General features: G+C 40.8%; 1 protein-coding gene across 1 annotated transcript; it reads left to right on the top strand.

The window, feature by feature from the left end:
* The first annotated feature begins 385 nt into the window (after positions 1-385).
* Positions 386-12,721, top strand: LOC104950628 (clathrin interactor 1-like). The gene is made up of 12 exons (XM_010777170.1): positions 386-596; positions 3,821-3,925; positions 4,231-4,327; positions 4,859-4,967; positions 5,191-5,403; positions 6,514-6,682; positions 7,144-7,354; positions 7,459-7,540; positions 8,290-8,367; positions 8,728-9,041; positions 10,242-10,416; positions 10,570-12,721. Exons 1-12 carry the CDS (start codon positions 556-558, stop codon positions 10,923-10,925), a joined length of 1,950 nt encoding a protein of 649 aa, XP_010775472.1. The 5' UTR covers positions 386-555; the 3' UTR covers positions 10,926-12,721.
* Positions 12,722-14,922: the final 2,201 nt, after the last annotated feature.

Genomic DNA, 14,922 nt, shown 5'->3' with positions numbered 1-14,922 from the left:
TGGTTTAACTGCATAAATAAAGTGCAGAAAAAGTGGCTTTCTTCCTGTCAATGGGAAAAAAAGTAAATATTAATTAATGGGATATTATATTCGTCTATTCCAAATGTATTAATATACAATAAAACATTTTCCAACACAATTTTGCTTTGACATTGCCATTGCTTTGAATTGACACAGTAGGCTATGTATAACTGATGATTTCCCATGCTTTCTCCTACTGTATATCACTAAACATGAGGACCAAAACAATCGAGATGTTGGCAGTAACATACCGTGTTTTTATTTAATTGTGATAATAATAGATTCATCGTTTCACTATTTGTATTTAATAAGCGAGGGAACATATCGACGCTTTAGTGACGTAGGCAGAGAACGACGTTTCCCGTAGCAACTGGGGCCGAACCGTTAACCGCAGCGGCCGTTGTACTACCGGAGCTTATCAAGGAGCTGGGGGGGGATTGTCGTCGGTAACGGGACACCTCCTCTGTCTTGTGAGGCGAAGAGGCACGGGGGCAACACACCATCGAGTCGGCAATCCCGCAGTTCCGTGCGGAGATGCTAAATATGTGGAAAGTCAGAGAGCTAGTGGACAAAGCGTGAGTAATACGGAGGAGCAGGTGGAGCTACTGGCTCAACCGCTAAGTGGCTGCTACGCTAACCGGCTAGCTAGGCGGCTTTACCCAGGCAGCATCAGCAGCTTTAGCCGGGCAGCATCAGCAGCTTTTATCGCTGAGGGGACAGGATACGTCACGGAGATAGCCCCTCAGCTGTTAGCTCTTCTGGCTGGCTAGCTGCCAAATCTTCTCCCATTGCATATTTTTTTCTACACCTATTCATATGGGCCATGAAAATTACAATTAAAAACTCCGACTTTATTTAGTTCCAAACCACAACGAACGCTATCCAGTTAGCTGTTTTCGCTAGTATTGCTAAGCCCAGGTCGTCTCTGTGTGTTGGTGCTGCTGCGGAATCACGCCCTGTCCCACCCTGATGCCCGCTACCTAAACCATGCATTTACCTAACATTGTTTCCTCATTGGGAAGCTAAGCATCAAGGATGGCAAGCTAATACGCCAGATAATTGTTTGTGGATAGTATTTTTCCTGGCAATAAGCGAGCAACCATGTCTCAACGCAGCCCACGATGACCCCTGGTCCCGGACAGTTAGGACAACAAAGCTCGTCCATACAGATCATACTGGCTACTGTTGTTGATGCAGACTACTATATTTTGATTATTTCTCTGAGTGCTAGACTACATGCTTCATTGTGACGTGTGTCTGTGGGATATTTTTTGTTTCAAGTATAATGGGCAGTATAATTGATATAGTCATTATACTGTTACCCAGGAGAAGGAAGAAGAGGTGGGACAACAACAGCCTACCCTCCTGTTTGTTTGAAAAGGCACGTTATCTGAATCCTTTTGAGTTTAACCATCGTTGGAAGACATTTTCAGTTATTTTACGTTAAAGTAACAAACTTCAGTTAAAAATACCTGTGTTCAAAATATAACGTGCCACTGTACTAGCATGAACATATACCTCGAGAGTTAAAAGTGCTCTTTAGGCAGATTTCATTTGTAATAATAATCTGAATGTGTAAAGAAACTAGTAACAAGAGCTGTAAAATAATTAAAGAAAACATAAAATAGAAAAACGTCCTATGTATACTTAATTCAGCTACTGAGTGAAATCTAGGTGCAATTCATAATTAGTTGCTTACTCGTCTTAATCATTTCGGTTTTTTTCCTACAGTTTGTCCAATAATTTTCATTTTGGTGGTAGAGTTTTGATGTCCGTCTTAATTTCTTAGGTCATTTTATGAGTGGCATACTCGTCTGTTATCGAAATATAATTTGAATATCGGCTTTGGTTGAAACTCTCAGAGTGGGTTCATTTAAATATACATTTACAGTTCGCAGTGCCGCTGAACTGGACTGCATTATATTGAGCGGTGTTTCTAAGGCTTTTCTTGAAGGGAGTAAAATATGACCCATAGTATATACTTAATATGTTTATCAATGAAATGAGAATGATTCTGCAACACTGAGCATTCTCTCCAATAGTGTAAATCATGTTACATTTGCAGTCAAAATAATTTTAATAACAATTTCCTTCCCAAATAAGTAAGCCCTACTTGTTAATGTGCACTTGCATTTTGTCAATTCTGAAAATAAGGTTAAATGCAGTGTAAGGTAAGGTATACTGTGTGGGTGTTGTATTAACACTCAGACTGTAGTTATTTCATCTGAATACTGAAACCTTGAACACTTTTATTTAGAGAAACTGCCCAGTGGCAAGGAGAGTGCGATATTATATATTCCAAAATAATCTTTTTATTGAAGAGAGTTTGATGAACTCTAACATTCATTTTGCCCTGTATACCTCTTTAAATACAGACCATGATGATGATAAAAACATTGGTATGGCCAACAAGGCTTCCAAGAGGAGGTCGTCCCTAAGTTCTTTCTTTTTACTTTTTCCAAATCATAGCTTTATTTTCCACATTTCCACATTTGAGACCCTATACTTTCTCTGGCTGGCTTCACACTTTATTTGTCAAATTATTTAGCAAAATGTGATAAGGGAAAAATACCGGTTGATTTGCATAAAGGACAGATACGTCAAGAGACAGAAGAAAGGAGATAAGAAGAGGGAATAAACAGTAAAGTCGCACAGTCTGAGAGCTCAACAGAGATTTAAACGGAATAATAGACACCAGCTCCCATCAGCTATTGGTTGTGCCTGGCTGGGCCTGATGAATACACTCCATTATTGATCTACCTCAATAGAGCTGGCAGCAGCAGCAGCAGCCTTGCTTTCCCTGCAGATGAAGAGTCACACTACTATGGAGCTCTCGCTGTCTATGTCTGTCTTATCTACCGACAATAACACAGTCAAAGGCAGCTCTCGTGATGTTCAGATGCCTCTTATTTCCTTCAGCTTGGAGAGTGGCAGAGCTTATAGGAGAAAGAGACGACAAGGAAAGGTGCTGTGGAAGGAAAGAGGAAGATAGAATCAGGAGATTGGGAGAGGCGAAGAGGATCTGAACAAATAACATGATAGGAAATTGAGTGAAAGCTGTGTGGTTCACATGTTTAGTGCTTTGGCTGTGGTTTTCGGTTGTCTGTAAAGCAAGCAATGCACATCAAGAGATACACAGACAGGAAAACAAACACAGCAGATGGTGAGCACACAGAATCAAAGCGGGCAGGAAGCAGGCATTGCTTATGGCGAGGTTTGGCTTTGTTTACCTCACTGTCTTACACACACACACACAGATGGATACACGCCCCCTGCTCCCCTCTCTTTCATGCACACACCGTCTCATCTCCCTTTTGTGCCCCGTGAAGCTGAATCATTTCTTACACACAACGCTGGTGTGTCCACCTTTGAAGTGCAGGGGTCAGGCTTTTAGAAAGCTGTCATTTATAATTCAGGCAGCTGAGATTCTCCTTGTGTTTCATGGTTTCATTGTCTGTACGACACCTGCATAAAAGATATGTTTGTTGTTATAATCCTGTTTTTGAACGTGTTGTCAGCTTTAGTGTGTGCTGCATGAGTGAGGCGTTCTCATGTGTAGCAGTACATCTGTGTTGTGTAAAAGTGTGTAGATATACAAATGTGTGTATTTGGGTCTGTCTGACATAAGAGGGAATCAGGACGTCAAGAACATTTGCTGATAACTTGCAATGCAGACTGACTAACAGTAAGATAAGAAAGCACAGCCACACGGTTTCACCTTTACATGTTTGGAATAGTGATGTTAATATCAAAATGTGTTGGAGCACATTTGAAAGAAAATGTATGTTTGTGTCAACAGCACTAATGTGGTGATGAACTACTCCGAGATCGAGTCCAAGGTGAGAGAGGCAACTAATGACGACCCCTGGGGACCCTCCGGACAACTGATGGGAGAAATAGCCAAGTATGTATAGGACACATATACCCTATTGATATTTCATTGCGTTAGATTTGGGCAATTTAGGATTCCTTTTTAATGCGTTACTGCTATTTTAAGTTACGGTAGGAGCATTGAATTAAGAACTGTTAATCCGTAATGCATTGTGGGTTAAACCCTTACTACAATTGTCACAGGTAAGACAGTATCTGAAGGTCAAGATGTTTTTGTACTACGGGCCCCGATTACTTGACCTGATTGTGTTTTGGTTAACATGCATTGGGTTTTCAAAGCACTTTTAACTTTTGTGGTCTTGTGTTTGTGTGTGTTAGATCCACCTTTATGTATGAGCAGTTCCCAGAGGTGATGAACATGCTGTGGACCAGGATGCTGAAGGACAACAAGAAGAACTGGAGACGAGTGTACAAGGTATCGTTACACTGTGGTTCGTTGGATGTTCCCCAGATGTGCCTGTGTTGCACTGTAACTGTGGTGTTGTTCTGTGCAGCTCATTTCTGTATTGTAGTATCAGGATTCATCAAAGCCGAGTCTCTGTTCCTCTTTGTTAACGAAGTCACAAACCCATATGTGCTCCAGTGTTGCATATCTAATTTCATCCATGTCATTCTGGGTTTTTCATTCTCTGTTTTTCTTCTGTATGTATCGTGTGAAATGTTAGAGCAATGTTGCATTATAACTGAATTTGTTTCCTTCCCACACAATCAAAATACTTTAATGAAAACATTATAAATTATGAAATTGCCAAGGGAGATTGAATGATTGGGGTTTTTTAAGTTTAGTTTAAAGAAGGGACAGTTAAGTAAAGCAGAACAGATTTTTTTCTTTTAAGGAAAGATTATTTCTGCCAAAGTAATTGAACCTAAATCCTCCCCAAAGGGAACTCTCTTGTCACGTCTTTCAGTCCATCTCTTACTATCCCTTTCCTCTCTCTGCACACAGGCTTTACTACTGTTGGCCTATCTGATCAGGAATGGGTCTGAAAGAGTCGTCACCAGCGCCAGAGAACACATCTACGACCTGCGATCTTTAGAAAACTACCACCTCATTGGTGAGTCTCTTAATGAAAATTCGTCTTAACTTTTCTGTTAATTTGTTTGCACAATAAGCACTCTTAGAAAGATCAAAGTATAAAGAGTTCTTTCTCCGGGGAGCATGCACACAGTGTGTTCAACAAGACGGAATTCTGTTCATGTCATTGTTGGTATTCCTGCATTATAAAAAAAAAACACGATCATGAGTTAACCAGCATTTCTTTCTGTGCGTCTGTCCAGATGAGAGCGGTAAGGATCAGGGCATCAATGTGCGTCAGAAGGTGAAGGAGATGGTGGAGTTTGTCCAGGACGACGACAGACTGAGAGAGGAAAGGAAGAAAGCCAAGAAGAACAAAGATAAATACATCGGAGTGTCCTGTGACAGTATGGGAGGAGGAGGAGGAGCTGTAGTATTAGCAGGAGGAGGAGGAGTAGGCGGAATTATCAAGAACTGTAAGTAATTCAGTGCGTCTCGTCTCCTTCTGACAGCGAATGACAAATGTGAATTAAAATGGTTATAATAACTTTCCCTATACATGCTTTGAGTGATGGATATTAGGGGGATCGCCAATTTTGGGCCGATCGCCGGAATCAGTATCGGCCGATCGAGTGGGCGGGGCCTATGGGGATCTTCCATTTAAAGTGATGTTTAAAACTCAGTTAATGCTCATTCACTGGCGCTTCCACAAACAACAACCAACATAATTATTACATTCAAATGAAGTAGATTATTCAAGTTTACATTCACTTTGGATAATAACACGGGAGAAATGAGCAGAAGCGCTCTCTTTTCCTCTCTCCCCCTCTCTCTCTCTCCTGACAGCCTGATCCAGTAATGAGTGACCGACAGTGAAGAATACACATATTTATAACTAGTTCAGCTTGTTCCAGAGGTAGATAAAATAGCTAAGTGTGTTAGGTCTAACTCTTAGTGTGTGTGTTGCTCCGCTCACCGCTCCGTCCCAGCGTTGCATACCGCTATTTTATAGTCATTTTCAGACACCTTAAAATACTGCCAGACCGGTGAAGCCATTTTGGCGAGCTCGTTTTGCCGCGCACAGAGAAAAGTCTCATGTATTTTACGTCATCATTTCACGTCATGCGATCGGCATTTTTAGAGAGCACCGATCGATCGGCAGAGAGTGAGTATCGGCCGATATCATCCCTAATGGATATCATGTAAAGCAAACACTATAGACATTTTGTGAAGTTATTAAGTCTATACATAGAGATTTCTTCAATGATGTGAAACACAAAACGCTATCATTTATCAATTATAGTTAAGCCTTGTCTGCCCATATACTAAAACCTTTTAAAACCGTCATTATTTTGGCAAGTATTGCGGATATTATTTATTCTGTAGTGTAAATAGATTAGTCAACAAGTCGATCCAGAAAATATTCACTGATTTAATATTTAAAAAACTTCTTCCGACTTCTACAATGCCAGGATTTTCTTTTGTGTGTACATTTAAATGATATAGTTCTTGATTAAGACTTGACGGATGTCTGTAAAACAGCTCAGATTTATTCTCTCCCCTTTTTTATGTGTTCTTCCTTCCAGCTAACGAGTTGGATCGGAGTAAGTGGGATGAGGACTGGGATAAGAGCAAAGGAGCTTTCCCCTTCAGCGAGAAGCTCGGAGAGATCAGTGACAAGATAGGCAGCACCATAGACGACACAATCAACAAGTTCAGGAAGAAGGAACGAGACGACTCACCGGAGAGAATCAGGTAAATGCTCCCACTGTTTGTATCACCAATATCACCTAGTCACAACGCACTTTAGATAGTCATAGCCTCGCTGTCATTTGATTTAGGCTACATATAATCAAATTTGGCTGCCCTTCACATTCAGGCCTATTAGAATATACCGCCCCAATCTGTGTCTCTTTACCCGCAGCTACACTTCAATTGTATCTCCCAAGGCTATAAGAGCAGGCTGTGCTTTTTCTAAAGAAGGGTTTAAAGAGAAGCTTGCTAAATGAAGCATTGATACTGGTATACTCAGAGAGACAGTCTGGGGGAAATGATGTGTTTTTTTATACATTAAAGCATTTAAACATGTTCTGGTAGAAACCTAAAATAAATATCTACCCTTACATAACCAAACACACACAGACATACAAAAAACGATCAATACAAAATCTCCTGAGTGCTGTTCCTCATTCGTCCTTCATGTCCGGTTGCCATAGTGACAACGAGGAGGATCGAGCATCGAGGAACGGTAGGCAGGAAACCCTTGAGTTCAAAGACGAGGAGGAAACTGTCACAACGAAGAGCATTCAGATCACACAGGCAACAGAAACAACGACGACGACCACGCGGAAACGCAGCGGAGCAACAAGCAACAAGACTCTGGACCTGGGAGCTGCAGCGCACTACACCGGAGACAAGAGCCCAGAGGTGAAACACACGCACACGCACACGCACACACACACACTCTCTCACACTTAAAAATGTGGGATATATTTTGAATGTACATTTCTAATCTCTGTTTCTGTCTTCAGTCATCACTCAGGCAGTCTTCGAGTGGCGGCCTAGCTGACCTACTAGTGATTGACCCTTTATCCAATCAGAGCACTGCAACAGGTAAATACAAACTTTTACGAATGCAAAGATATAAAAAACAAGGGCCAGGATCTTGGTCTAGGTGTTGTAAAAAGTTGAGAGGATAACTTAATTGCCTGCTTTCTGTAAACTAATCTAAGTATTACAAAGAAACTTAACTTAATCACTTTCCGTCACTTATGGATGACCTCAAAATGAAACATGCAAATATAGACAAGAGAAAAATAAAATGCTGAAATGTTGTCATTATTTTGTTTGTAAAGCAGGAAAGGGGAACAACATCACAGTACAGTGTACTTTTAGCCTTTCAGTTGGGAAAATGCTGCCATCTTTCAAGGGCTCCAATAGTTTGGCACCCTAGTGTTGTCCGATTTAAACTTGGATCAGCACCGGTACTCCTACAATTGAATTGATCCTACGTGCAAACTTTCAGGTTCTTCCTGGATTATTTTTGCTGCTCTGCAAAACAAATAACTTGCACTGTACTGTAGTGATGCTACCCTTTTTGTTTTGCTTTAAATACAAAACAATAGCTACATACCAGTGCACTGTAAAGTTCAATGTGTTAGACTCAATATGTGAAGTGTATACCATTCTTATAATGTTATATTAAAATGTAACGTTACATTTAATCCTGCTATTCAATTCATTTCTAATTGATTCATTTAAAAGGTGGTGTACAAGTCCTGTCACTCTTTATTGGACCAGTGAGTTGTTAGTCCTTTGATTTTTTCTTTTTTTTTTAATAATGCATGTTTCTGACCATCCAGGTGGCAGTTCAGGCCTCATTGGTGGATTTGCTGACTTCTCTTCTCCTGCAGCCTCTGCCAGCCTCCCAAACTCCACAGGTAAACTTGGTCTTCCCTCCATCAGATGTTTTTGTTTGGTACCTTTTGACCGGACCAAGGGGGAAAGTTATTCGTACAGAAAATTGAGTGTAGGGATATGGAGAGAGTCTGTGTCCATCACTGTACAAGAGCGTTCAAAAGAAACAATTAAACTGACTTAAGTTCAACTGATAAACAAAACAAATCCACAAAGCCTAATGTCAGTCACAGTTTTATTAGATGCTAGTTTATGGCAACGCCCAAAAGATTTTTTAGAAAATTGGTGTACATTTAGGACAAGGTGAAAGAGTCTGTTTGTGTTAAAGCCCAAGATGAATATTATAATAAAAACGTAACATGTCTCTAATCTCCTGTGGCCAGCTGCTGCCCCATCCAATGGAAACGGGGAATTTGGAGACTGGAATGCTTTTGGGGCCAATCAGCCAGCTTCCCCCTCCGGTTCCTCCCAGCCCGTCACTGATCTGTTCGGCAGCGTCCAGTCCGCCCCCTGCTCCAAACCTGCCACCGTCCCACCTTCTGCAGAGCTCTTTGATCTGATGGGGGGAGTGAACCATCAACTAACCAATCCACACACAACGCTGAGCGCCTCTCAGAGCATGACTTTCTCTCTGGGAGGTGCAACACCAGGGGCGTCTGTTGCTATGCCAACAATGCCCCTTTCTCGCTCTCAACAGGTATGTACGGTTCCCTTCCTGGACAGGGACTCCTAACTTATATAAACAGGGGTGCACATAACTTTCTTAGTGAGTTATTCAAATGAGTACCAGGAGACAATGTTTGGTACTCAGGGCTGCCCACGCAAAGTTCTGTGTTCAGCCCCTCAACCCCTGGTTATAATCATTATATCACAAAAACATGTATTAGGGGGGGAGGATGCGTTTTGTCGGTGGGGGTGTAGTATTGAACGTTGACGGGAGGGGTGGGCTCTAGTGGAGCACGCGCGTGGAACTCGCGCCGGAAGTTGTGGCACAATTCCGTTGTACACTAGCTCTGTCGTCCAGTGATCGAAGCGCCTTCTGGAAATGCGTCACAAGTCCGCCGGTACGCAAATGCGCTTAGTGAGACAAGTGACGGTACGCATTTCAGATGTTTGCCGCGCATGCGTAACTGCGTACCAGTTATGTATGTGCACCCCTGTATTTAAAGATTGATGTCAGTGCACCCTTGAAGAATGCTTCTAGTTCAAATGTTCAATAAATCTAAAGTAGGGATGCACACATGTATGATGCTTTGGCACAAATATAATTAAATATTTAAATGTTGTCTATGCAGAAGTCTCAAGTCTCAATATCATTATAATGGCCCACTGGCAGATGCAAATATAAGAGGTTTCTCAATATTCTAATTTCCCCTCCTCGACACCTCGGTCCTCCGGTAGTGACCCGGAAATGGATTTCAGCGCGCCATGTTGAAGGACATCTCATTTCCCTAAATGCACAACGAGGACCGAGCATCGAGGAGGCTCTCTGGAGGAGCTCTAACCGAGGAGACACTGATGGTTCCTCCTCAGTCCTCCGCTCGCATCTCCTGTGGGCGGCACTAAGTCTCGAGGATAGGAGTCGAGGAGGGGAAATTAGAGTATTGAGATTAGAGTATTGAGAAACCTCTATAGATATTTTTAATGCACACATTCACCTTTGCACTCTCTTTGTCAATGGTTCACATCATGTGCGTATACACATCATCCTATTGGCCTTTCATATTTGAGGAAATATACATTTCTGACAAATTCCAATATTTAATTTGAATGCCTTTATCTGCTGATACTAATGACATGCAGATATCAGTTTGTCCCTAGTATGAAGTTCCAGTTTATGACTGTTACTTGCATTGAGTTTTGAGTTCTTCACAATATGCTTCTTTTTTTATTTTAGAGCCTGGGAGGCTCTCAGCAGCCCTTTGATCAGCAGAAGGTTGGTGTTGGAGGTCCAGGATCGTTAGGCTCTACCTGGTCGGACCCCTCCGTCAACATCAGCCTGGACTTCCTATCAGCAGGCCTCAACCCCTCCAAGACACCGCCCACACTCAACAACATCATCCAGCAGCAAGGTATCATCTTCCAAATTGTGATTCCTCTTCTGTTTGTGCAGCCTGCAGATGTAAAAAAGATAAATAAATGTGACTTGACCGTTTGTCAGTTTTACTATCTCACTTACTGGTAAAACCTAGTATTAACTTCTCCCTGCTCGTGTTTATGTGCAGGAGTTCCTCCCCTCAACCTGTTGTCCCAGAACTTCGGAGGACTGAACCTCAGCTCCCCGCCTCAGGTGACCCCCATCAGACCACCAGCCAATCCTATGATGGCCGGCAACGCCATGGGAATGCCTGCTATCTTGTCATCGAGTCTCCCCCCTTCTATGACCACAGGGACCATGGGGATGGGAGGACTTCCTGTAAACCAAGGCATGATGGGAATGAACATGAGCATGAATCTGGGCATGGCCGCTCCAGTGATGATGGGCGGCATGGGAGTGCCAGGAGCAGCACACTCCATCAGCCTGGCCATGGTTCCTCCCAAACAGGATGCCTTCGCTAACTTTGGCAGTTTTGGAAAATGAAGGAGTGCAAATGTGTGTGACTGAGTGTGTGTGTGTGTCTGTGAGGGTGCATGTCTGACGTTATGAGAGTTTGAACCACAGAAGGACTGCTGTACTTGAAGAGAACCTTGCATGTTTCTCTCGCTGCTTCTGCTGTCTGTGGCGAGCTGGCGACTGCTCATCATCCCCCAGCCTGTGACATGTTGATGGAGGGCAGAGCACCCACAGGTGCCCCTCAACTGTTTGTGTGAAATGATGTCATACAGAGAGACTTAAAGAGCAGTGAAGGTGTTAACCCACCTTCACTGTTGGCCTATAGTCATTACTTACCTGTGGGTGAAAAGGTTCTCCCTCTTTTCCTGTTTCTTGAATTAACTACAGTATATCCCCCTTTAGGACAAAAATCAGTGCAAACATTTACAAAGTCTTCATTTTAGTGAATCCATACTCTGGTCCTCCAGCAGAGGGCAGAGTGAGTGTATGCTTGTTCTTGAGCCTTATGGATGAATTGCATTTGACTTTCCTCTTTTTGCTCAGTCTTGTAGCAGTTCAGAATCATTTCATGTTCAATAAACACCAACAGTTTTATTAAAGTTTTTTGATGAGTGAAACCTTAACATGCCCAGAACAAAGGTCCCTAAAATGTGCAGCTCTTAATATTATAATGAGCAGTAACTTTCTGGATGCCTCTGTCTGATTAAAGTCTTTGTCAGTGTTTTATTTAGATTTCTACTAATGAAAGGTTCCTCCTCTCTTGGCTGCACAAGATGGGGAAAATGTGCGATAAGTGGTAACTTTGTTGAATATCGCAATAAAGATATAACAAGGGGAATTAAACAGATGTGTCATCAGTTATGCCTTTCTGCTGCTTTCAGAATACTGCTAAAATTCAACAAATTGCTTGTGTAATGAAAATAATATATAAGAAATGATTTCTAACATTCTTTTATTAAACAAATTGCACTGAATTGAACCGATTGGCACAAGAAACAATTATAATAGTTACATGTTCAAGCACAGATTTGTGCTGGTACTCTTCTACAAAAATTGAAATATCCTTGAGTTCGATATCAAAGTCTTCTGTTGTTGACATTGCGATAATGATAGGAAAACCATATAGTGTACAGTTTATGGATAGAGGTACAGGATCATCTTTTTTTATTTGAATAAAAAGGGGACATGATCATTATCTACAAGACCGAACATTATGATCCTCTACATTTTTTCCATATTTAAGACGGTGGCTCACTTCAGCATTTTTGGTCAACCTAGCAATGTACATTTAATTAAAAACTGTTTTTGTCAGCAAACTTGGTAGTCTTTTGGTGCAAAGGTTGCCTATCTGCAACTCACCACATGTACCAAGAAATAACTTTCCTTAAATTTGACATGGACATTGGAGGAGTTCATTCAATAGCTGAGTTTTAATGAATTATTTTTAAGGTTAGTTGAGAGCATTCTTAAGGGTTTGCGGGTCTTGAGTGAAGTGTGTGTGAGCATAGAATGAGTGTGTGTGACTTTGTGTATAGTTGTTGCTGTTTGATGTGTTAACACAGCAGAGCCTCTTGTCATTTTCTGAGGCACTGCTCTCCAAATGACCAAATCTTTATTTTGTTACTCTCAGAAGGATGATTCCATAGCTATTAGTTTAATATTTGATTAGTTTCCTTGTAAGCTTTTGTTCATATGTGAGAGCTACTAATAACATAATCATAGTTTAAGGGAATCATGTTTTTGTTTCTTTTTGGTAAAGCTCGTTTCATTTGATTGTTCTCTATATTTTCTGTACTTCATTCGACATTAAATTAAATTATAACATTAAAGATTCGGTTTCTTCATTTTTTGTAAGAGTATGCAACTTTGTGAGTTATTGTCAGTAATGTAGGACACAGTTTAAACCAACAAAGGAAATATTATTTCACCACCAGAGTTTTTCTTGTTTTTGTCTAAAGAAGACATAAAGCAAAAACATTCAAGAGGTATCAAATGGTCAATTCGGCCATTCTGTATAATGAGTAATTGTACTTTTGGTCCCACAAGTGTATTTCTATGCTAACTTTATGAATGCAGTACCTTTACTTGTTACATATGTTTTCTACACTGAGTAGCACTAAAGGTCCTGAAAAGAAATCACGTGGGGGAAATTACATGTATTCACAGAAAAATAGAACTAACAGTATGATTATAAATAGAAATAAAAACATTTTGCATCTGCAACGTTGCTCTTATTTACTTCCAAATCCGTTCTCTGTTGCCTGAGCATTCCAGTTGTCACAATACGGGTTTAAAAAAAAAAAAAACAGAGCCAAATCGGAATTACAGCGACGGTCCTTGCAATAAAAATAATAACAATGAGAGTTCAAATAAAATCGTTATGGTCAACCAGAAACACGGGCCAGGACCCAGCGAGGACACCGGCAGCCGGGGCCGCCTCTCAGTGCCTGCAGACCGGATCCGCGGATCAGATTCATCCGCTGGACTTAACCGGAAATGGGGTCAACACTTACAAGCCCCCAATGGTCAGTGCCTTTCACTACTCTATTGAAAACAAAAGTAATGCATTGTAAATGTTACTTTAGTAAAACAAATATATTCTTTGAGCATCAGAAGCCAAAGTAGTCAATGCATAAAAACTCCTTATGTAATAGTACTATCATAATCATAGGCTGATGTAGGCCATATTATAATCATCATCACCAGAAAGCTGTTTACATCATACTTTTGGGTTATTTTATAACGATTGAGGATACTGCTGGATAGTTTGTGAGTTTCCCCTAAGGGTTTAATTAAGTTTATCTTAGCCTCTTCAAATATGTCATCATTTGTTTGTTGTTTATATTTAGTTTTCATCAATTTGCAGAGTAATCAGGCACTATAGTTATTGAACAAACGTTGTGGGAGCAGAGTAGTAACCCTGCCTTTGTTAGCCCTACATGCCTAAATATGTATACACGTATGCAGATAGGCTACTGTTATAGCATCTAAGTGTGTATACGATTGTATAGATGTGTGCGCAAGTACGTATTTTACGTATGTATATTATGTATAATATTTTCTAAAACATAGTAAGCATTTATTTGTACCCAGGGATGACCCTGTCTGCTTTCATATAGTTTTTCTGTTCATTATTGTAACAAAAACGAAAAACTTTTTTTTTTTTAAAGTAGCAGAGTAAAAGTATAAACTCACATGAAAATAATAATAAACTACAAGTACTTTGAATCTGTATTTACCGTAAATGCACTTATTACTTTCCACAACTGTTTCCAGGTCAGTACTGTGAACCCTTTTCCATCTAGGAATAACTTGGTCCCACTGCGGGTCTCAAAGATAAGGCAGGGTGCAGCTGGAGACCCTCTGAGCCAAGATCCAGTCCACCTCACCCCAACCTCACCCACAGGAGCTGATGGTCAGGTCATCAGTTTTACTATCATGCCAACGGAGGAAGGTACAGTACCCCATAGGGCCTGTGTGTGATGGTGTGAAAATATGTAGAGAGATAGGAAAACATACAGTAATTGTAACGGTGGAGGCAAAATGATGAGACACTAAGTCAAAACAATTTTTTTAATATAATTTATGAGCTAATCAAATCAAAATGGATATAGTCCAAGTCATATTTTGACATTAAAGTCATCCTAAATTAAGACAACAACAATAAGTCAAAATCAATGATAAACAAAGTAAAAATATCTGACCAGAATAAACAAAAATGTGATGCTAAATCCGGTAGCAAATTGAAATTCACTTAAGTCCAAAAATAAAGACACTGTACTATGCAATGGGAGGCAGTAATTACCCAAATGGACCAAGTACTGTACATTGTGTGGAGTTTTTAGAGATGCCAGTTTGCTTTTGAGCCCCACATTATTCAATGGGCCCTGCTGCCCAATGATCCACTATTACAGGTTTAATGAAGTGTCTAGATATCCCAGTATGGGCGGTGCCATGTACATGTGTGACAATTTAGCTGATTCAATTCAAATCAAAATGGACTAACTCATTGTTTGTGTCTCCA

The sequence above is a fragment of the Notothenia coriiceps genome, unplaced genomic scaffold (assembly GCF_000735185.1).
Source record: "Notothenia coriiceps isolate Sejong01 unplaced genomic scaffold, NC01 NC01_scaffold00017855, whole genome shotgun sequence".
Classification (NCBI taxonomy): Eukaryota; Metazoa; Chordata; class Actinopteri; order Perciformes; family Nototheniidae; genus Notothenia; species Notothenia coriiceps.
The sequence above is the reverse complement of the archived record's forward strand: the minus strand, read 5'-3'. Positions and strand labels throughout refer to the sequence as shown.

Coding starts and splice junctions, on each gene's coding strand:
- LOC104950628 (XM_010777170.1), top strand. CDS start 556: ATGCTAAATATGTGGAAAGTCAGAGAGCTAGTGGACAAAGC. Junction 4,328..4,858: donor ACTGGAGACGAGTGTACAAG/GTATCGTTACAC, acceptor CTCTGCACACAG/GCTTTACTACTGTTGGCCTA. Junction 9,042..10,241: donor CCCTTTCTCGCTCTCAACAG/GTATGTACGGTT, acceptor TTTTTATTTTAG/AGCCTGGGAGGCTCTCAGCA.